Source organism: Anopheles coustani, chromosome 3 (assembly GCF_943734705.1).
Source record: "Anopheles coustani chromosome 3, idAnoCousDA_361_x.2, whole genome shotgun sequence".
NCBI lineage: Eukaryota > Metazoa > Arthropoda > Insecta > Diptera > Culicidae > Anopheles > Anopheles coustani.
In genome coordinates this window covers 39,445,201-39,469,772 of record NC_071288.1, presented here as the reverse complement: position 1 = coordinate 39,469,772, position 24,572 = coordinate 39,445,201, and the positions used below count along the sequence as shown (strand labels likewise).

The window sequence follows — 24,572 nt, the reverse complement described above, 5'->3', positions numbered from 1 at the left end:
GACGCAACGAAGATGAGTTAATTGAGGAAGGGGGAAAGGGGAGGGAAGAAAAGAAAGAAAAAACACACACAAACGCCCACGTTGTACGCTAAACCATTCTCGACTAATCAACAGCTGCCTCACGGGTTAGAGTTGGAGGGTGGGTTAGGTTGTTGGGGGATCGGACAGGTCAGGACTGCTTAGCAACTCACCTTACACACCTCAACAAAACCGCCTCGCTCCTGCACATACACGTACAGCTTGTACAGATCCAACGGTGTCTTCGATATCGTCGGGCACGCCGTTATGGGCGTCCGCCGCTCATCCATGTACGCCAACAGCTTGTCCAGGAAGACGCGCCGCTCCGGTTTGTCGTCCATCTCGTACAGTTTGTTCAGGCTATCCGATTTCTGCTGGTAGTAGCGAACGCAAGAGAAAATACGCCGGTTAGTAACAGTGTCAATCGATAGTGGCAATTGTGTTATGAGCAAAAGAAATTAGATTTTTTTATTCAGTTAAACCCAAGAAAAACAAAAACTGAAAAACGTTGCCATGTATGAAATAGTGAATAAAATTTTAAAAAATGCGAACAGCTAGCTATAAACAAAAGAGAAGAAACAAAAGAGATAAGGAAAAACTGAGGTGCACTTAACTGTAAGAAAGTTAATTAGTTAGTATAAGGTATCAACATGTCCATGCATTGGTTAGCTTCGAGTTAATTAAATTACACACAAGACGAAGTCAATTGTTAACACATCATAAAAGAACAAAAAAAAAACAATGTTAAAAATAATAAACTCATGCAATGATTACTATTGATAAGAAGCAAACTTCTTTCTACTGATTACTTATTCAACTATTTTAATCTTAGATATTAAGATTAAAGAATTAAATCAATTAATAAATTTTTTAACATCCTAAACTTTGAAAAAACAATAGGCAGAAAACACGTAAAATCTATTTAAAACGTTAATTTGCACTAAAATTGTCTTAAAAAAGTAAAATCATCACATTAAATCGATGGGAGTTAACGTTTCGATGCAAGGAAATAACGCTCAAAAAAAAAGGTGCAGATGAATTAATTAAGTTTTAAAAAAATGTAATGACCAAGCATTCACCAGAAGAAAAACAAACAACACCATCATAAAAATGCAATAGCAGTAAGCTTGCTTCAGTAATGAACGATATTAACCTTAGTTGATCTAAAAGGAGTCTCCGGCGTGGGAGGAACGTGACTGTTAAATACCTGCGAATTAGAGAAAGGACAAGAAAAACAATCGAAAGGGGAACGGGTTCAGTAAATGCTCTTTAGCGGTAATTATTTGCTTGAGTTGATTCAGTTTGCAGTTGATTGGAACACTGTTGCTTCCAATCACACTTACATACACATACACACGGACCAGAGGGATCTACAGTGATTTACGGTATGCAAGGGAGGAAAAGACAGGTTCGTTTGATTGGTTCAAAATGGACACGTAAATCCATCCCGGGTGTATCGTGTGTTTTATGTTTTTGAACGTGTTGATGTATGTTTAAACGAACGGAATAAGACACAACTTAATCATAACCTCAACTCAAGACACTAGCATCCGACAGCAAGAAACACAACAACGAAAACAAAAACTCCTGTCAAAGTCGTATGACGAATTTGATTTGGAAACCAAAGGAGAGTGAATATTTCTCGAAAAAAAAGCCACATCATTAGACTCGATCCAAAATGGTTAAGCACAACACAAACAATAGTAGCAAAGAATGAAAGTAACGGAAATGTTTTCAAGGCAAAGAAATTAGAACACAGTAATCTGTAAAAATGACTACACAAAAACACATAAAGTTACATAATCTACACAAATTGCAACTGAACAGCTAATTTAAGAAAACATATAAAGCTTGTTTTATGTGTTAGGTGTTTGGTTTGTGTAGCGGTGGATGTACGCCCAAAATCAGCAGATGGTGTTCACAGACAATTCTTTTTGATGTTTAAAAGTTTGAAACTTTGTTCGACCAATCACTTGCGATTTTCGTGAACACCATGAAACACTGCTTGCGCAAAAGGATTCTATTGAATGGGCAAGGAAAGGTAGGATGTGACCATCATTCGATCCATGGGTATGGGGAACGCAGAAGGAAAGGCAGCCAAGGCAAGGGTCAGTGAAAGGTGGAAACGAGCTCATTTAGACGGGGGTGGGAAAAGGTGGTAGAGAGAAGGTAGAGAAAGAACTGGAGGAGGTGGTTGTTGTATATAAATATGCGCAAAAAAGAAAACCGATTGTACATCTACGTTTCTACTACGACTGGCTACGAGCGAGGGTCGACGCGTCATCATCGTCGTCGCCGTGGTCGGTACGAGGACGTGTGAACGCGACGGCGACGTATAGGAGGAGTAGGAGTACCAGTACGCAACAAGGGCCGCAGCGGCAGCGGCTGTCGCTGCCGCGGCCGACGACGATGTGCCGTCGCACGACTGCACGACACCGGAAGACGCCGCAGCAGCAGCCGCAGCCGCCAGGGAAGAAGAGACCGTGGACGATGACGACGAACGGGAACAGGAAGGAGTGACAGAGGCGCCACCGCCAGCAGTGACCGGTTGGGTGACATTCGACGTCGATGGTGGTGTAGTTCCACCATCGGATCGATGCGAAAAAGAAGCAGAAGGATAGTGTTGCCGATAGAACAGGCGATGGTAAGGGTAGGAATGTTCTGTCTGCTGGAATGGATTGCCATATAGCTGATGGTGGTGAGGATGCTGGAGCTGGACTGGCCGTACGCGGGACATAGCGGAAAAGTATCCACCGGAACCGTCAACCCGATCGACTGCACCGCCACTACTGCGACGGCTGTCAGCGGGGACATGAAAAAGGTCACTGCTGGCAATGGCGGCGCTAGCAGCACCACCGAGCATATTGTCACTTCTGCTCCGTCCAAAACGGGGCGCTTGATTTCGCTGAGCTTGTTGATGGTCTTCGAGCGACACGTCAACACCGGCAGCTGCTAGCGTCGTGGTGGCACGGGTTGACGGAATAAAGGAATGGACAATCGTAACGTCATCGTCCTCGGACGCTTCCCGTTCGTGCTGCGACTGTTGCGACCGTGACGTCGTCGTCGTCGGGCACGCGGACAAGTTGCTGTCGGTGACGTTGCTGTCGTTGCTGTGCTGGTGCATGCTGATGATGCTGCTGCTGCTGCTGGCGCAGTGCTCCAGCTGGCGGCGATCCCGGCCGTCACCGGGCTTGCTGTTGAGGCTGTGTGACTTGACGAGCTTGGCGGTGGCAGCGTCTTCTGCTTGCGTTACTATACTCACTGGACTAGCTGGCGTCCGGGGCCAGGACGTCGGGGACGAGTTGAGCTCGAAGTCTTCGTGCGCGTTGTGCGGCCCGGGCGACGCGTTCGACGACGACGACGGTGTGTTGGTGCTCGTCAGATGGCTTTGGTTGTAGTGATCGTTTTTCCGCGATTTCGGCGTCGAGCACGTCGGATCTTCACCGGAAGCTGTAGGGATGGGATACGACAACAAAAAACAAATGTTACATTATTGACAATTAGCGGTCAGACTCTAGGAAGGGTATGGAGCAGTTCTACTTGCCTACTGAGGTATTGGATAAGGTACTCTGCTGACTCGCTTCGTCGAGTGGAGCGCCATCAGGTCCCGTTGTAACGAGTGAGGTAACTGGGTGATGATGATGATGGTGGTGATGATGCGGTGGACCTCCTCCAACGCCCGCATTCGCCACACCATTGTCCTGCCCGGCGCCCGCCAGTAGCCCGTGTGGTGGCGGTGCATCTGGATGCGTTCCGGGCGCCCCGTGATGACCCGGATGGGGTCCCGGAGGTCCCTGACCCGGTTGCTGCTGCTGCGGATGATGATGCGGTGACGGGGGAGGTTGCTGCTGCTGCTGCGATGGTGGTGGCTGTTGATGTGGCGATGGTGGCGGACCGTCCTGCGACGGGTGGTGACTGCTGCCGCCGACGCCAGGAGCGACACTGTTCGGTCCAACCGCTTGCGGCGATTGACTGGGTGGCGTGCCAGCCGGCGGTGGAGGTCCCATGCTACTAGAGTTGGGCGGTGGAAGTCCCATCGGTGGGCCCATGTGGTGCGGGGGACCCATCGGCGGATGCATGCCCGGCCCGTTGCCGTATCCCTGGCCGGGTGGCGTCGGACTGGGAGCGCCACTGTACGCGCCCTTGTGCTGCAGGTGTTGCTTCAGGTAGTTCAGTGGCTGTGGTGACCCGCTCTGTGGTGGCGGAGGCCCCTGACCCGGCTGCTGCGACTGTCCCTGGCCCTGGTGAGGCGGTGGCGGCGGCTGATGATGTGGCGGCTGATGATGCGGCGGCTGATGATGAGGTGGCTGATGATGCTGGTGGTGCTGCTGCTGCTGGTGTTGCGCGTGCTGCTGATGTTGCTGCTGCTGTGGCGACTGCGGGTGGACGCCCGGTGGCCCCGGCGGCATTCCCTTGCCCTGCCGTGGTCCGCCGGGAGTCGGAGGTCCTTGCTGGGGGCCCTGCTGACCCCCCTGCTGCTGTACATGATTATTTACATGGCTGGCGCTGCCACTGCCAGGGCCGCCGGCCTGCGTGTGAGGCGGACCCCACGGACTCGGCGGCGGGTACTGATGCGGAGGATACTGGGAGTGAGGTGGCGGTGGTGGCCCTCCTGCGCCCACGTGGTTCGGCATCCGGTGCTGACCGTGCGGGTAACTGCCAGGTGGCGGTGCATGCGGTGGTGGCGGTCCTCCTCCCGGCGGCGGTGGACCTCCGCCGGGGGATTGCGTGCCGGGTGGTGGTGGACCCGGCACCGGAGGCGACGGACCGTACGCGCCAGGATACTGCGGACGCGGCGAGTAACTCGCGGGCGAGTGTGGTGAATACTGCTGCGACTGCTGTGGTGGCGGTGGATAGGGGGACATCTGCTGCGGCCCACCCGGGGGCATACCACCCGGGCCCGGGCCGCCCATCTTGTAGGGGCCGCCGTGCATGTGGGGCGGATGCGGCGGCTGTGTCTGGTAGCCTTGTGCGGCCATCCCTGCGGCCACTGCCGGTCCCGCCTGGGACGTCGGGGGTTGCGTCGAGGCCCCGGACACCGGTGGAAGCTGCTGCTGGGAGGACGCCGACGGAGGTCGGTTGGGCGAGCCGACTCGCGCGTGGTGGTCCGGTGGTGGCGCTTGTGGACCTTGTGATTGATTGCCGTGCACTAGATTGCTATTGCTGCCGCCGTGCTGGTTCGGAGCCTGCTGATTTGGAGCTTGCGAGTGACTACTGGATGGACGAGGCGGCATCGGAACACTTTGCTGGCCTACGAGCGAACGAGAGGAAAATGGTTGAAAATGATTAGAAATTACGATCTTCCAAAAAATATTATTTATAATTGTAGTCAATTTTGCTAAAAGCTTTTGTGCGCCAATTTTATTGAAATCCCAAAATTATCAAAGAGCCTGCCTCTATGAAGTAGGAAAGATTATTTTTTACATACCGAGAATCTCTATTAAAAATTTTTAGCCTGTTTCTATTTACATTTTCATTTTCACAGTTCTTAACTATTACCAAATGAATGTTTATACATTTAATTATTGTATCGAAACTAATTTCAACAAACAAAAATATTTCCAATTGTTAAGGATCTAAGGATTAAGGAAAAATATTTCCAATTCTTAACGATCGAACAAGTCGTTTGATGTTAATACGTTCGAAATTGCACTGCTCGTATAACGAAACGTCTTTCTTAATTCATCATAATATTTTGCGAATTATTATTATTTTTTTTTGAAAGCTAATTTTGAACGATATTGCATTACAAGTGAGGTGTCCTTAAAATTGTCCAACTCAATTTAAATGAAAAATAACATGAAATGTACGAATGTTTGAGAAAACACAATGCATCGATTACAAATCGTGTTCATGGTCAGCATTTCTTAGCATACCTCTTTCTTAAAAATATCTACCTATAATATTAAGTACTTTTTTTTTCATTTTCTCTCGAGTCAACTTCCATTAACATACGAAACATATTTCGACTACAAGTATTTTCTCTAAAATATCTACCGAATGCCCAATTTCTCCGTCAGAAAAACCTAAAATAGCCACCAATACATAACCAATGAAGACTTCGACGGCGTTAGGACTTTGCCATTGCGGGTGGCAAAAGATAACTTCACCGTTTCGTATACCAAAGATTTTACACGCAAACGGTGTTGGGCGCACGTACGCCGGGTGATATCATCTCTCCACGTGCGCCATGACCACAAAACATTATCGAAGCACGTGTGCTCGAGGAGATTCGAATTCCGAACGAAGGCAGAGCGAACCCGCCGACTAGCAGCCGTCGTCGATGCTAACGTCAATGCTCAAAACTAGTGCCAGCGTTGTAGCTGTCGTTTACTTTCTGCGTGGTTTCGACCGCCGGAGAGGGTTAGAAAATGGCACATACATACACGTGCACCTAAAACGACATGTGCGCGACAAAGGATGATCGTTTAAACCTGCTTGCACAAACGAGGTCCGACGCTAGGTCGACGCCGTCAGCTGACTGCATTTTAATGCACCGCACAACGACGACCCCGACGGAGCGCAACACTGACCGACATTCTTGCTATCGATGACGAGCTTTAGGATTGTGGAATATCCATTTCGTCGGAGCAGAAACTCCAATGAGGTACTTCAATCGATGGTGTAGGCCAGACTACTAAAGAAGACATTGTCCTCAATGTTGACTTCAACTTTAATGATCTTTAGGTGCCAGAAGAGATAGCCAAAAAATAATTCCGGGGATCGGATCACGATCTACAAAGTCGTCAGACGATCTACAAAGTAGACGAATATTTAAAAAAAAAAAAAATTTCAACATTTTCAACTTAATTCATCGGTTTTGACATTCAACTCAATTTATTCAAATCATTCAGACTTTTGATTTTTATTTATATATCAACAAAACCACGAGCTTTCCAAGGCGAAAAATTGCAGTTTGGAGAATAATGAGTGGTTAAATAAACTAGTTGTAAAAAATAACATTTAAATGATAATTTTCAAAATTGCCAAACAAGCAATTGTCAAACAAAATTGGCAAATTAACAAATAATTGAATACTATATAACTATGGAAATAAGCTTCTTTCGTTTATTTTTTTTCTATAACACTGCTGTTCAAAAAAGTTAAATGCTACCTTTATTCCTGGAGCATTTTCCTATACCTAACCACTAAACATTCTTATGCCGTGGAGTTATCTTGAAATGTTTACTGTTGAAATGGAAAAAGCGTGTTGTGCATTATGAATCTTTAGGGGAGATTGATGAATTCTTCATTTGTTAACTTTTTGAACTTTATTTTTCTGTTCTTTCAACATTCATGAATCTTTGGGATTGATGAATTGCTCATTTAAAGATATATGACTCTCAAAATCGAAGCTAAAAATAATTTAGATTCATGAACCTGAATCAGAATTACTCAACTCCAGTATATTTGTAAACTTTTCGAGACTTTGGTCGACCGTTTGGGTTTACGGCGCTGAACTTACCTACTGCCGGTGACATAGAGCGTGACCCGCTGCCGGAACCGGTTGGCGACGGCGTTGGCCTCATGCCCTGAGACGACGACGAAGAGGAGGAGTTGGGCGTGCCGGGTGCACCGTGGATGCCGCCAGCGCCTGCTGAATTTCCTGCACCGCCACTGCCGCCACTGCCGCCCGCCGTACTGTCATTACTGTTCTGGCCCGTCGAGTCCTACACGGCGAGGAGAAGGAAAAGAAACACAAGAAAAAAATTGTTAATATTTACATCAAAAGCCTTCGCACTAGCAGAAATGGGCACATTATTTTCTATTGCTTGGTAAAAAGCAACAACACGTTTTTTGGTGGAAAATGTGATTAATTTGCGCTCACGAAGAAGACGTACAAACGGATGGCTGGATGCGGGTGGAAACCAAGACGTCGCCGTGGGGCCATATCTTCGCGATGACCATCGTCGACCGCCGGCGGATGGAGCTGGCAGCAGTGGAGAACCTGAAGCTAGCCTGCCAACTGCTATATCCCCACCCCCGGAACCAGCAGACAGTGCTGATGATGGCGACAGTCCACCAAATCCGACGGATCCGGCGTCATAGACGATCGGGCCGCCAGTGGACGGGGAAAATGCCGACCGGATGGACGCCGACGAGGAAACCATCATTGCCAGACGCCACCAGTCATCGTACGGTGAGGGGGACGACGAAGTCACTGATGCTGACGGCGACGAGGATGGTGGGGCGGGAGGTGGTTTATAGTTCATGACTTCCAGTCAATCCAGCCAGAAGCAACGGATCTCACCAGTCAAAACACACACCCTGTTTACGTTTCTTCCTCTCTTGCTCGTCACGACCAACCAAAGGCACAAAAAGGACCTTCAAAACCGTAAAACAACTCTAACACACTTAAACCACTACGCCAGCTGGGCGATAGGGAAATAGTAAAAAAGAAAAGAAACCACCTACAATGCACTCCTTCAAATAAAATAAATAAAGGACACAACACCGGGGGCACACAGCTGAGAGAAAAGCTTTCGTTGTTTATTCTACCTCCTCCACAGCTTGTTTGGTCCTTTTTCTTTGGGAAAGATTGCCCCCACAACGCGACACACGAAACACACGCACAGACAAGATGGAGAAGTGAAAAACTGGGACGAAAGAAATCGTAGGAAAAAAAACCCTCTCACACACAGCAATAACGCTGGGGGTCTTCTCTCCTCAGCGAGCCCAAAAACGGTCGAATTTTTCGCGCAATTCCACCATCCCCATTTAATCGCTTAAATGTGACTGATTTAATAGCCTTCCGGTGTGCCAGCAGTTAGGCTCACTATAGACGCGCGGTCGGTCCATCCGGGTCCACAGCCCCACACGCGCAGGCACACACAGGACACATACACACACAACTAGGGACAGACGGAGGAACGCACACATTCGGAAAAACATACCGAAAAAGGTGAAAAAAGAGCGAAAGAGCGATAGGATTCAACGTGGGATGGGGGGTCCTCCTACTATTGTGCCGTGGCTCGCACACAAACACACCATCATTCACGACCAGGATTCACAGTTCCCTTCCCGGCAGGAGCGAACCCCACCAACAATCATTGAGCGGTGGGGTCAGTTTCCGCGATTGGACCAGGAACGCATCATCGTCATCGGAAAAAGCAGGGTAACATCAAAACGCCCCACATCAAACACAAGGACGAAATTATCTCACACCTCCCGGATACAGCATGATACTGATGATGCCGATGATGATGATGATAATGATGATGATGCTGATGCAGCGAATGGTAGGTTGGGACAGAGACAGAGAAAAAAGGACACACAACAAAATGCAAGGGGAAAACAACAGCCCACTTGCTGCAAGTAGAGATGATTTTCCCAACAACAACCCCAGAACGCCCACCCACCCACAATTCCCATGCGTGTCCCCACCCCCCAACCTCCCCCACCGATCGAAGTAGTTGTAGTTGTGTGGGTGTATTTTGGAACAACGAAAGGGTATAGAGCTTTGCTTGCGTGATGCGAAAAAAGGATCTGCACGATATGCAAAATTGCCCACCACCTCCCTCACCCACTCCCTCCTTCTTCCGTCGCGTTTTTCCCTTTTTTTTTTGGGATGAACAGTTTTTTTTCTCGCTTTTATCTCATGCCTCTCTTTGTCTCTCTTCCTTCTCCCGTGCCACATATGGTCGACACACAACAACACGGTGGATGCAAAATGGAAAATCGCACACAAACGCACGAAACGAAACGGAGGGAACGCAACATCAAATTTCCATGATTACGTCGACCTCCTCCTTCCTTCCCCCGCACCACCCAACCGTTTTCGCGGGAGTCCACCCAAATGCCAATAATCATTTATTCTAGCGCGCCCCCCCCCCCCCCTTTTGAGCCACACACTTCTTTCCGCCCGCCCTGCGAATCAAGCGGGGAGTAGGGAATTTTCCCAAATGCACGTGCTATTCGAGTAAAAATGGTTGCATATCCGCTGGCCGTTGCGCCAAGCGAGGACGAACGAATGTAGAATGTGGATGAAAGGAACCGACGGTGGAAAAACGGGTTATACAAACGCAGCGGAATAAAAGCGCCATTTTACAGCAATCTGGTACGCACACGGTGCCGTGGGCGGGCGGTTTGGGAGGTGATAGAGCAGGTGTTCGCAGAAGGAGATGAAACAGGATGGAGTCCTAGTCAGGCTTTTATTTAAAAAAATTAACTACATAAAATAAATGCAAGCCACAAAAGTGCACCAACAAAAAAAGTGCAGCTAAATAGGTAAGAAGAGGGGGGTTAGTGTGGGGAGCATGCAAGCAATTGCAGGCTTTCAATTAGTCACGGCGCGGGAGGCACGGTGCAACACTAGGTCCTACCCCAGGGTGGTCAGCAATGCATAACGAAATTAGGGTGGTCCCGAACCAGGCCCTTTTGCTGGTGGCTTTTGACCACAGTCCATCACAGGGAAGGTAGGGAGGAGCGGGCCGGTCGTTTGGCCGGTCAAAGGATCCACACCACACGGTCCTACAAAATAAATAATGCGAAAATAAAATAAAAAATTGCCATCACATCGCACTATACTGTTGCGTATCGCGCTGTTTGTTTCACACGAGCGTTTTTCTCGGATAAATAGGGGAAACGATCGCAATGTACACCCCGGCACCGAAAAACACAGTTTCTCTTTGTCCATGCCGTATGATAAAATCATACAGAGGTAAGAATAACCACCATTGATTTCGATCAATATTTAAACACATTTAAAACCTACTTTAAAAATAGTACTCCGTATGGGTTGCTGCTTTCTGCAACACATCAAAAGCAGATGCATCAACAACTTTTGTAATTCGAATCTTTTAAAATAAATTAAATGAAATCTTAACAGGAAAAATACCAGATGCCATCTAGGAATATTGTGGGGAGGTGTTATGTTCTTACATTTTTTTTATATTTTGAAAATAAGTGTATACCTCAACGGTGTATATTGGAATAATACCCCGTACCTACTGTTCCACAAGCAAGGGTAACAACATTTGTAGAACGAGAGGCTTGAATCAAATGGAACCCGAAACTGATTGGAAAGCACGAGAGGAGAACAAACGGGAAAAGTAGTTGCATGATAATAAAATAAAAATTATTTATTATCGTCAACCTCTACCCAAACAACCACACAAACGAATCATCCTCAGAACCTTAACTTTGCCAGTTTTGCATTCCATCATGGCGAAAGGTCCTGCTACTAGTACTGAGCTGTTTTAATAACAGTTCCCATATATTTAGTGATAAACGGTTCGAGAATGATGCAAGCCAATGTTTTCTCAAATTTCCTTCCAACTTCACAAATTTGTTAGTTTCATAATATGTTCATAGCTCCACAGTACACGTTTTTTGCTGTTCCTTACATTTCGCCACAGCCAGCCTTAAAATATACAAAAATAAATTTCTTCAACATTTGAATTTCTTACTATTTTTTTTAATTGCATAGAAACACCATTTGTGCCAAATTGTGAGACTCATAACCAGTTTCCCGTTTGTAAATCGATCTATGAAAACGAATGTAAATGTAAGGAATAGTAAAACATTTGGTGAAAAAACCGGTAGACCAAATGAAGCTGTGGTTTGCGTCGACTGAGGGGTTTGGACTCTGAGAGAACTCTGCATTAATTTAGGGATCCAGTTGCAGTGTGTGCCCATCGACCGCATTCACACACGCACGCGTCTGTTTTGTGGTTGTAATTAAACTCAACGTGAAATGGATGAGCGCACTGGAAGAGCAAAGGGGTCGCGGATCCTGCCGAGAGAGCCTTTTGGAAAGCGAATTAATTTACGGAAATTAAGGATAAAGTATAAATACTTTTTTTTCGAAAAAGTTTAGAGTGGAAGCGCAACATTGTTTTCTGGCTGTCCGGCAATAAAAAAAACAACGCCAGGACAATATGTTAATTTACAGGGAACCATACTCCAAATGTACGCCAAATTATTATGCCATTGCAATGGTCGAGTTGTTAACTACTGGGCTAGGTCAGTGTACATATCAGATTCAAGCGTAAATTTTTCGAAAATGATCTTTAAAATATATCGCTTTTGCATCAATTCGATCCATTTAAATGTAATCACCGAAAACATCACCATACAAAACGAACCTGTTTTCCCAGCGAGGGAAGTGTGCTATATAGCTGGTATGTTTGGTTAAAAGATTTCAATGCTTTTTTTTGTACTGCAAGCTACTTTCTCCCTCTCTGTTTCCCGCAATAATGATCCATCTCGCTCTTGCTGGGCTTTCGATTGGTGCCGAATTATATCGTATCGATAGCATCCATATCCAGCAAGCGCAGGAGGATAGTAGTGTCCGAATATATTTATATCCCACTCCACACACCGTGTTGTGGCGTACATGGCCACGCTCACATACTCAAACGCACCCCGTCTCCGGTAGAATATCCTGTCGACCATTCATCTCCACCCCACCAGCTCCTCCTCCGCCCAACCACTCATGGTGACACAAAAGCCGAACGCGCGGAGTAAATATAATTTATTTTTTAATTTTTATTAATTTTCAACGCATTCATATAATTTTCAATATAATTATGCTGCATTTGCAAATATTTGCATTCATGGTGTGCGCCCGGGTTTGGTGTTGCGCTGATATCGATGTCTCACCCCAACCTCATTTCGCAACCGTCGTTACCTCCCCCTTCGGCTCGATGATCTCGCCGTTGCGTGCAAAATGCGTACTGTGGTGTATCCCGAAGCACCAAAAACCCACCCCCTCACGCACACACATACCAAACACCCTGGACAAATGTCAACATGATCCGGGGATTTATTTCCCAACCACCAAAGTCCAGTTTCGAAGAGACCGGAGTGTTGGAGATTTAAAGTGTGCCGTATTCAGCGTGGGCCTTAATAATCCCCCTTTTTCCTGAACTTGGAAGTCGAAAAAATGAATATATGAACAGATATTAACATATGTGAAAACAGATAAAAATAATCACAAATTTAACGAAGGGCGGTTAGTTTATTTGAGATATCAACAGGATGGATTAGAATTATGCGTGTAGCAGTGATCAAATGTGATTTTTTGGTTATTGAATTCGTTTTACGAACAGTGTTTTTATATGTAAAGCGTCACACCTAGAGTTGTGTAATTCAGATTCAGATTCATGAATCTGAATGATTTTTTGCGTTTTCATGAATCTTTTAATGAGGGATTCAAGAACCCCAAAGATTCGTTTACTGATGAAAAGTGTGGAGCAAAAAATGGATAGAGGGACTCCTTTTGTTTTTGGTTTTATGATCCACGCCAATGCAAGAATCAGGGAGATTCGTGAAAGATCTATGAAAGATTCATTAAGGTTTTGAAAGATTTAGGTGAAAAATTCGCCAAAAGATTCATAAGACACAACACTAGTCACACCTCATTACATACATCTATTATGGTTTCAACCATTCAGCACTGGTAGGAGAAAAAAAAAGACAATTAGCGATTGAGTTCACAAAAATTCATCAAATTTCAGGTGAAACTTATGTATGCAATCACAATTTTCACCACCCACACAGCGAGTAACATAAAAATATGACGACGATGTTATATCTGCTATTGAAATTGATATTGATATTGATAATGATGATGATGATGATGATCGTGGTATACACTGCATTTTCACCACAACTGGCCCCGGACGAGATATCGACTAGATAGATATCCTTTTTCTGTCAGCATTGGGGCTAAAACCAAAGCTGGAGCGGACGGAGGACGGAGGACGGAGGGGTTTCGATTATTGATTAAATTCGTGAGGTTGCAAAAGCCGCCAACCGAACCGCGATCGATCGCGGTTTCGGGGAATTTTATTTTAAGCCGAATCGATAAAAAGGTAAAATCATACGAATAGAAATTTACCGTTTCCACCGTCCACCGTTAACTTAATGTAGAAGTTTTGTAGGAAGTCAAATTAAGTATAATATTTCTCTACCTCCAAACTAACCAGCTTAAAATATACTGTGGATAATAGAATCTTCAATATTGTTCAATCAATCGCTCTATGTAATAATTAAATGTAGAAATGGAGTTACCGAGGAAATCATTCGTCTTTCAGGGCTAAGTTATCCCGGGTGGTACCGTCTGATGGAGCCTAAGCTCACAGGAAGTCGTGGGGATCTGTAGGAAACCGAACGAGTTGTAATCGAATTCCGGAGGGAAAAATACAACCCCACCCACAACTTCGCAATGTGAAAATAACTAACTTCATTCTTCACAACCGGGGGATTGGCACGAAATTGCATTGAGCTCGAGCGGCGGAAAACATTGGGAAGAAATCGAAACAATAGTTCTTCTCTGCACACCACCGTCCTCAATCTTGAACCCGCCCTCTGCTCGCCCCTCCCGAGCGGCGTTTAATTTTGCACCGAAGGATTTTCCCATTTTCTGATGGACGTTTTTCATTTTTAATTTCATATAAATCCATCCAAGATAGTTCCCCGTCACTTGCCTTCCCATCCCCGGGCAAGGCTCTTTCAATTTCTTCCCTCGTGCTCTCGCAACAACATCACAGTGCTGTCGGGACCGGTCGGTCGGGTACGAGGACTGGGGCTCTAATTTATTTACTCCTTCTTCGTGCATCCGACCCCTCTTTCTCGGTACGAGCTGTGAAAGACTTTTCCGTACCAGTTTTCCACCCCAAGAGCGACGACCGACCGTGAGCTTTCCACTCCGGACGTGGGGCGCGTCCCTTTGCCACGTACGTGCGTACCACCCAACCGCTCTTCCTTCCCAACCGAGGACGGCCGTACTTTTTCTTAATTATGGTACGGCAGCCGGGCGAGTAGCGAAGGTGGAAAGCGTTGGCCCGCTTCCTTCGGAAACGGAACATGAAACAATGGTATCAAGAAAGCGGAAAGTGGAGGGGTTTTCATTCAGGGAAAAAGGATCTGCCGGCAAATATCGATCAACTCTTGGTTCTTCCCCAACACGACGCCCTCGAGCTCATCGATATCGAATGTATGTACGGCGTAAGTGCTATAGAAACGCTTCATCGTCTTCACCGAACGATATGGGAAAGTAGAAGCTTAGCTCAAGACAAACTTCTATGGTTCAGGAAAATTGTTCCAGTACTAGCATATGTTTGGAATATCTACGTACATAATGACATTGTTTGCTGGGAAGGTGGGTAGTATTGGACATCTTTGGGAAAGCAAATACCGACAAGAAGTACATGTACTGAAGTCAAAAGTACGAGTTATTTGCATGAGTTTGTGACGTTGCACTATTTTTGCATGGTCTAATGAATTTCTTCAAAAACAATTCAATCCAATGACTCCATTAAACCACACCAGGACCACTCGATATTGACAACCTCTTTTACTACCTTATCACGTACATATATTGTGAACATCGAAAATACCTCCGACGATACGAAGCGAACAGTACATAAAACAACATACACTCCCACCAAAAAAGGAACTATAAACAGTATGTATCTTCCAGCTAGATGGAACATCGTTCCGCAATTGCCCCAGTTACATACAAACAGCATCAGTCATTGACCCGGGTGGTGGTTTCCGACGAGGTTTCCAGCATGAACCGAAAGGGATGAAGTATAAGCAAAAAAAAAACGGTAAACCTGCCCGGTGAAATGTAAAGCAGACGACGACCGACTGCTGCGTCTAGAACACTGCTGCCATAATTCCGCTACCTTCGCGTGCCACCTCCTCCTTCTTCGAATCCTACTTCGAATCTGAACCAGCGGCTGATGGAAGTCAAAGTTTTCCAAGGTCAAGGTTTTTTTTTCTGTCCCCCCTCTTTCTTTTTTAAACCACCCGTGTTTTAGTGAGCCGATGATGCCGCCGGTACGGGCGATGACGGTATGCCTCTCGCGGGTTTTGTTTTCGTTTTTGATTATTTTTCCTCCCCCTCCCATCTCGTCATCCCACCGACATCTGCTTTCGTTGTTGCGCCCACTACAGGCAACCACGTTCTTATCGTGTATATCTCTAGACCGGGTGTATATGTGTTTGTGTGCACTCTGCGTGAGATCGCGCAAAGCAGAGAAAGCAGGCAAAACGAGATCCCATCCGATCCCTGAAGGCATAAATCATGCACCAAATGCCGGCGGTTCCATGTGTCCATGCTTTGGATCCATTCCGACCCGCTTTTTTCTAAACGCATCGAAACCGTACAACACATACACATGCACACGATGTCCTTCCTTCAATGCCATCACAGCGAACCGTTTTCCTCATGGCAGAAGAAGGAAAGACGGAAGCGGTGCGAAAGTAATTGCATAATAATAGACGGCAGCGGTTAGTTCATGGGGATGGTTGTTCATGTGGCCACACGCTCAACCCACTGTCGTCATCATCTCACCGGACGCGACGACTCACAGCTGTTTTGGGCTGCAGAACGAAATGCAACAGATGAGCAACTACAATAGCTATCTCTCAGCGGCATGGTATGGGGACAGGACCTAGACAGGTATGCTTGAAACCTAGAAGTACTGAGTAGAGCGGTATAAAAAAAGGAAGTATTGCTATTAAAATTATCTTGCGTCAAAATAGTGTGCAAAACTCACGCATATATAAGAAAGTCTCGATCCGATATAAGAAAGTCTCGATCGATTATCGTCTAGTCGATAAGAAAGTGTATACCTTCTATGTTATACGCTTTCATAATAAATCATTACAAATCGATCAATAAGTGGGATGAAGTTATGATGAGATGAATTAAGATCTCGTACAAATTAGTGCAAGTGCAATAAAAAACGAATGCGTGCAACAATACAACATCCTGAACCTTTTGACGTTGAAACAACAGTGTAAACCAATTGCATACAATTTCGAAGCGCACTCCTGCATAAAGCAGGACTCACCCAACTAAATACCACACCGCTTGGACAGCATTTCTACCTTCGCACAAAAAGTGCATCCATTCGGAGTGCACTTGCGAATCGAGAGCGCACAATAGCGACAAGCGTCGCGTATCGCCAACCAATCGAAAGCATGACGTTTGTACTTTATGCGCCCGTGTGTGTGTTAGTGTCCTCCTCGTCCCGGAGGAAAGCGCGCGCGAACCAACCCAAAACTCACCACAAAGCACACGGCAAGATAATTGAATGACGTCAATTAATGTCAAAATGTTGTCTAAAACGATTCGCCTCTCCCCTTATCGCAAACCTCCCTCCCGCTTTCCGCTGTGTGTTTGTGTTAGCGGTTGGCAAAAGCATGATAAAAAAAGTCAGACTGTGCTGTGTGCAATAAAAATCGCATTTCGCAGAGCCAAACTCGGACCGGGAAAGTTCGCTGCTGCTGCACGGATCCGAAAGCGGTTGGCTAATGGCACAAATTCGCTGGATGACGAACAAACGAGCCAGAGTCAACGACGCCCACGCGAAGGGCAACTTTGTAGAGGAGTTCGTTACGGTGACCAACAAACCACACCTCCGATGGTGTCGCCTGTACGCCCCGTTTTTCCCCCGGTCACGTCGTGTCCACAACCTTCTGGGAAATGGCCAAAAGGGAGGAGGAAACCCCCTTCGTACGTCAACAGACGGCGGGGTAAAACCCATCGGTTCATGAGCAAGAGGCGGTAAGGTTCTTCGACAGGAAGGGGTGCGTCCATAATAAACGCATTATTATTATTGGTGTTGCAGCAATGACAAGACGCCGACGCGGGTTGGCCAGGATACCGCCCCGCCACCCATTTTAGCGGGACCATCATATTAACCTTGACGTTGACGGAATTCGTCCTCCGTCCTCGTTCCCCAACTTTGCTACGTAAAAGGAAGGCAGCAGAGCAAGAACGTCGCTATCGCTACGAATGGTTCCGGTCTTTGGTGGGAGTTGCGAGTCAAAGAAAGAGTAAACATTGTATGTTTATTATTTCCAACAGCGAACTCCTCGCCCCATAAGGCACACACACACACCCAAACTAATGGAGTGAGAGGGTCATCCATCGCATCGTCTCGTCTCGATTCCTTTGCAAAAATGCAGCACACAATTTATGTTACTTTGAGGCCCGACGTCTGTCGTAAAACGAGTCTCGTTCTTATTCTCCGTTTACAATGTAGATTACGCTCGACTTGGCCCACGATTCCTGGAACAGGGAGGGTTCCGGAGAGAAAGATGTTCTGCCTACAGGATGGATTTAATTCGTCACTGATTGGGCGGCCATCCTTGTGCTTGGCCAAAGAATGGTAAGAATTGGAGAAGACTTCAGGTATATCTTTCAGGTAAGAATTAGAGGAGACTTCAAATATTTCTTTTAGATTTAGGTTTTGCTTGTGCAAAACAGCGAGACACGTTGGCAGTTCCCTCGACCAATTTAGATACGACAAACGTCCTTAGCGAGTCCTCACTAAGAAGGATTCCTCTACCTTCCCCGTGAAAAAATGCAACAGCGCTGTGTCACTTTTTTGTCGCCGGCAATAACTTTCCTCCAACATCCCTTCTGCCGGCAAAGAAGAGGAAATCAACCGGCAAACCGAAAAATAAAGATAAAAATAATCACCAGTAGCGTGTGGTGAGCATTTTTATGCAGACCCGGCGTCGTCAACGGAGAGAGAATGCGAGACCCGGGCGCCAACCATTTTTATCACCTACACGTTAATCATCCCAGTCGCTGGAAGCGGTGGTGGGTCGGGGGGTCTCCAGTCCAAAACGGCGACCCACGTGCGGCAAGTTATTAATTTGTAGTCGGCAACATTTTTCCCCCTTTCTTCTCGGGCCAACATTTATCACATTGTGTTGGGGGCCCGGTGGGCTTGGTTTATGGGACAAAGTACTTTTATGTTCTTTGGCTTTATCTAGCATACACTTTTCCTATCAAGGATTGTAATTCCAACACCATCCTTTGTAAATTATTTAAATCTTCTTTCAAATGTAGGTTAAATTGGTTTACAAAGATGTCTTCACATTGTGAAATTATGCCACCCGATGGAAAAAAACTCCTTAAAAATAGTCAATCTCCTAGACTTTCGAGAATTGCAATTTCGATACCAATCGGAAAACATCATCCATCACCGATTGAGCAGTCGGAAATCTTCTCCCACCCAAGTGGCGGCAAAAACGCATAATGGATGCAGGCACAGCTGGTGTATTTCGATTGCCGACACGAGTCGTCACACGTTTTGGAGCGTATCACAATAGTACCCGACAGGCCGTTGCGGCGCAAGCACGTAAACGTCAATTGGTAGTAAATTTTCCCACATTGCTGCTGCTCCACTCGAAACCCGCCGGTTGTTGCGGCCGGAGTACGAGAACCGACGAGAGATTTAGATCCGAACGTATCTCCCACTTGGCATCGCGAAGCGTCGCATACAAGGGCAACAAAAAAGCCATGATCAGAATGAGGCCGCCAATAAAATATGCTTCCCAGTGACTCATCCACTTTTCCTCCGTTTTCGTTAACTTAGTCCCCTCCCGTCGACGGAAGTAATGACAGGCGTGCGCGCGCGTCCGTTGGAAGAGTAACGTTTCCACCATGGCGAGTTCCATCATGCCGGTATAAATCGTGTTACGAAAAACGATCCTCCCGATTGGGGCCCCATATTCTGGTCTGGGTCGGGTTGCAGGGGGGGGATTCGAGCAGTTTTGTGTCAACGCGCGGTTGAGTGGAGGCCTCGCTTCTAATTTCCATCAAACAATCGATCAAGCGTCGTGGTGTGTTTTTGCCGTCGGTGCAGATAGAATCTCGCCCTGCACGTAGTGGAACGTCAAAAGACAACCGAACGTCGTCCGCTCCGTTCGAGCTGTTAGTTACGTTAGTTCGAAAAGGGTCGCTTCACCTCGGCGAGACCGGACGGGACCCGACCGTGCCCTAACGTTCGTACCTTCCCCTTGCGTTCTGCTAATCGTGTGTGTCTCCGCTAAATTACCAGCAGCGTTTCCACCTACCCGGGAGGGTGCGCACTTCCCCCGGGAGAGCACAACAAAATCCCACGTCGCATCGGTACGACGACTTTGAGACTCCTCGAGGGCGCGCACTCGCGGCGCAAGGCAAAACTCGCAAAGCGGTCGTCGGGTCGTCGCATGAAGAAACGTCGCGGCTGAGAAGAACGGCGCAGCGAAAAAATAAACGAGGCTCACATAACCATCTTATCCCCTTTAGACCCGCCATACATCATCATTCCAAAGAAACACAACGATTGAGTGAGTTCAGGTCTCTTGCGGTGAGGCCGCCGTCGTATCGTCCCCGGCCCGTCCCGTAGTCGCAATCGTACGCCGCCTCCCGTCCCTCCGCATATCACGGCCATTCGAAAGCAGCCTATAGAAGGCAGGCACACTGCGGCTCAGTTTTGCCCGACAACGACGACGTCGACGACGTCGACGGAACGCGCTGCTGCCACAACACCGCATCGAAATAGAGTGTGTTTTGTGTGCGCCCCGTGTCCGTGGTGCTCGTCTGAAGCAGCACCAGCAGCAGCAGCAGCAGCAATCGGTCGTATCAGCGCGCAGAGGGAGCACCGACCGAGCTGTAGTGTGCTGCTCTCATCATCAGCGCGCTCTACACACCACCACCACGCACGCCCTGGCTAACAAGCGACGACCCGGACCGGATCGACGAGCCCGGGCTGTTGTGTGTGCTGTGCCGTGCCCGTGGCACCGAGAGCAACGGCACACTGCGATTGCGTTGCGCTACGCCGCTCGAAGGTGGTCAAAATATGTACACGACAACAAAGTTACAAAACATGGATGGAGAAACTCACCAACAGTGAAGTATTAAGGTGCGTCAGGCATCGAATTGGATCATCGACATTTACCTACAATGAGAAAGGGAAGGTTACAACAATGAGTAAAAAAATAACACTTGTTACAGTTACATACTTAGCACTTTTTTTCAAAGTAGCATGGACTTCTAAGGTCTTCAAATATGTTTAAGCTTAGACAAAATATTAGGTGTTCTTAGAAGCTATTTATAAACAATCAAACAAGACCATTTCTCTAACATATACTGCAGTTTTTAACAAAAATATATTCATTTGACCCTAGCAGGATATTAAACCATCTAAAGCTATAATATCTCTGCCTTTGCAGAAACGAGCACTATTAATGGTAACGTTCAACGGATATTTTTTAACGAAATCATTCTGTCCGATTTGAACGACAACAAAATCACACCGTGCCTGGGCGGTCGGTGTACCATCGAGTCGGTGCTCGCTGTGCTGTGCTTCGCTTGTGCGCTGTGTGTCGACCGTCCCCGGGTCCGGGTGTCGATGTTCATTCTCGATGTGTTTTTTCTCCCCGATATCCCGTAAAACAGCTCGACCCGTGCGTCCGAGCGACAGAGTGACAGAGTGCGACCAGGGTTTTCGGTCGGTCGGTCGGTCGATGCTGACGGTGTTTTGTGCTGTTATATAGCTCAGCCATTCCGTAGTGCGGCGTTCGGTTCGTGCACGGCAAAAGTAGCACCAGCAGCAATAGCACCGACGAGAGAACCAGCAATAGCAACAGCACACACACGGAGCGCACCACCGGCGAAGCACAAAGCATTAACTCTAGAGAACCAACCTTCCCCTACCTAACCCCGTGCCGCCTGGCATGCCACTGGCAGCCAAGTCGACCATATTTCTTCCCCTCGTGCCACCTTCAGCTGAACACAAACCATTCGCATTTCCCATTCCATCATCCCACCGCCGTGTACCGCCCGCCGCATTCGCGCTCGTTTCCTGTCCCCACCGGCCGCCCTTTCCGGACACACACTTTCCGCACTTCCCCACCTGCCACCCAGTGCCCTTATTATTTACCCTGTGCGTCTTCTCCATCTCTTCTCTGGCCATCCCCACGAGCTATTCGAGCACATGCTTCGCTGGTGATGTTTTTCGATGCTGCTGATGTCGCATCGCAACTGTCAGGGCAACTGACATTCAAAGGCACACACATACAGCGGGGGCCTCGGCGGTTTCTACATCGCATCGACAATCTAAAGCGCGCTGCTGCCATGGCACTCGCTTTGGAGGACGGTTTTATTGCGATAGTTAGGAGGAACCGAACCCGAATGGAGCCAACCCAACAGTGCTGCCAGCGAGAGTGAGTGAGTGTGTTTGGGAACAGCAATCATAGCTAGGCCAGCAGCAGCAAAGGGAAAAAGTTTGTACACGGCGTATTGCGATTTGACCGCCGGGTGACGCATGCAGCCACCGCAGCTCACACTCTTTCACGGCCGCTGGCGAACCCCTAGCATACATCGGGGGGAGGGGTGGGTGGCCTCGTTTAATTTCACATTATTATAGTGCCCACTTTTTTTGTTTGCAATTTATAAATTGCCACCGAGAAGATTAAAAAAGGCGCACACGTGTAACGTTAACTGCATGTCGACCCATCTCGCCCCCAATCTACCGAACGAAATCGTTACACAATTAAACGCAGTATACGCTGGAGTACATCCCACCACATCACGCGCCCTCGAGGGACGACGAATATCTCACTTTTTCCGTGCAAAAGCCTCATCCCACCGGGCAGCAAAATGCAAGGGGAAACACAATTATCGACCGGATTAGGGCAGGCGGATAAGGAAACGTGCAAAGAACGATTTCCCATCAGCCGGTAAGACACGAGTTCGAGCTGGTCCACATAGTGAATGTATGTGTGCGCGGGTTTTTAAACGCGCGAGGAGACGATTAACTTTGATCGACAGATAACAACCGGTGATGTTGTTGATTTTGTGAGAAGGGAGAGGTAACTCTGGCCACCGCAGACTGTACCAAAAACAAACGAAAGTGTTTGAATGTTAATCATACATTTGGAATTGCAAAAAACACTACAATTTATTGTGCGAACCAACATTTGTTGCAAAAAAATGCCATCACTAAAACCGGCATAAAATATTTAACAAGTTGGATAGAAACGAGAGAAATTAGTCTACAAAATACCGCCACTAGAATGAACCTGCTTCAATTTAATTGAATCCAACAATCACAATTTAACAACCAATAACTAAACCAAATCTGTTCCGTAGGAGCAAAGATTTGCGAAGACTCACCAGCGTGAGATGAACTATCGCAATGAGCTATCCGGCATCTCACAGTGCTCGAGAGTTCGACCAGAAAATTGGCGCCAAAAAACAGATCGTAGCAAGCACCGGCGGTACCGGCAGCAAACTGCAGCACGTACGCAGCCCAAAAGGTCGCGTAATGGTAGTCCCCAAGGGGGAGACGACCTACACACGGAGCGTATAAAGGAAATATCGAAGGAACGCTGGGACTTGGTGGAACCAGCGAGGAAGAAACATTCTCCATCGCTACGACGAAGCAGCTGCAGCAGCACCATAGCAGCAACCGCAGTCTACTTTGTTGCTTCGTGCAGAGTAGAGACCGGGGCGTGCGATTAAGCTGGGAATATAAAATACCAGCTCTCCACGCTTCGTGTACTGCAAACCCCGTTGGAGCTTGCTGTAAAATGCAAAACAACAAACCCCGCTTACCCTCTTCCTCTTAGACGTACCCCTTCAAGCGACTCACAAGCGGCTCTACTTGACCATCTCACACCGCCGGCGTCATTCATAGGAGCAGGAACGCGGTTGCGTGGAACAGGTCGGCGGCAGGTTTTATGCTTCTCTTTTTTTATATGGGGACCAAAACAACCGGTATTTCTCTCCTAAACGATGGCCAGGCTATAGTTTTCGATTTGCCGGCAAACCAACGCAGCAAACGCTAACGATAGAGGCATGTGGACTTTCCCGTTTACGGATTTCTCCGCACCATAGAAGCGGGTGCGATCGGTCCGGGCTGGCAGCATTCGAGGGGTTTTGCTACGGGTGGCGCCGGTTTAATCATCATCACGCTGCTAACCAAACGTCGTCCCGTCCGTCCGGCCATCGTGACTATCGCACTAATACGCAGCCACACATAAGGCCGGCGGCTCTCTTCTCACGAGCGAAGGGCGGATGAGCCATTGGCAGTCGCCGGTTTGGCGCTAAAAGCACGTTCTACTATTCTGATTACACAGCTGCCCACGACTATTCACGCGAAGCGGCGTTGCCGGCCGTCCGTATCAGTTGGACGCTCTTCCTTCCTAGAGCATAACATTTCAAGTGGTTCACGCGGTCTGTCCGCACTGGTTTTGGCAGGCGAAATTTTAACGAGAAGAACCAATGGTTCCTCTTGGAGCCGCGGAAGTGAACCGATTGAAACCTGATATTGAACACTTTTTGGATAGTGTTAAAAATGGGTCTTTTGAAACTTTAGTCATTGAAGAAAGTAACTGTTGTTGAGGATAACTTTTTAAGAATCCTAGTCGTGCAACCTTTTTAATTATATCCTATTTCTTTTCAGTGACACTAAATTTTCAATGGTGTTCACTTAACATCATCTCTTTGGGTTGATCTTAGCCAAGCCTGTACATTTCTTATGACTGCATACGTCGACGCAGATGTGTTGTTATCATAAAACATTAACAACCGAAATGTACTCCGTTGTTGAAACACTTATTCCTTGGGATCTTTTCAAGCCACTCTTGCCAAATCTGAACGTATCGTGAAACGAACCAAACATTACGATATGGAACTGATACCGGCATGTTTCAAATGAGCACACTTGCAAATCGAACTACCCTCGGCACAAGAACCGAAACAGTCATTGTCGAGTTCCCGCCCAAAAATTCTACGCAAGAAGTAACTCAAC

At 47.2% G+C, this 24,572-nt stretch overlaps 1 protein-coding gene across 1 annotated transcript in view; it reads right to left on the bottom strand.

Annotated features, from left to right (window-relative positions):
• LOC131259426 (trithorax group protein osa-like) overlaps positions 1 to 24,572 on the bottom strand; it is a 154,473-nt gene that overhangs the window by 10,693 nt on the left and 119,208 nt on the right. The window contains exons 6-10 of the mRNA XM_058260922.1: positions 7,484 to 7,688; positions 3,563 to 5,269; positions 3,281 to 3,468; positions 1,172 to 1,225; positions 192 to 392 (exon numbers count right to left, since the gene is read on the bottom strand). Of these exons, the coding sequence (XP_058116905.1) occupies positions 192 to 392; positions 1,172 to 1,225; positions 3,281 to 3,468; positions 3,563 to 5,269; positions 7,484 to 7,688 (2,355 nt within the window). The remainder of the gene's footprint in view (positions 1 to 191; positions 393 to 1,171; positions 1,226 to 3,280; positions 3,469 to 3,562; positions 5,270 to 7,483; positions 7,689 to 24,572) is intronic.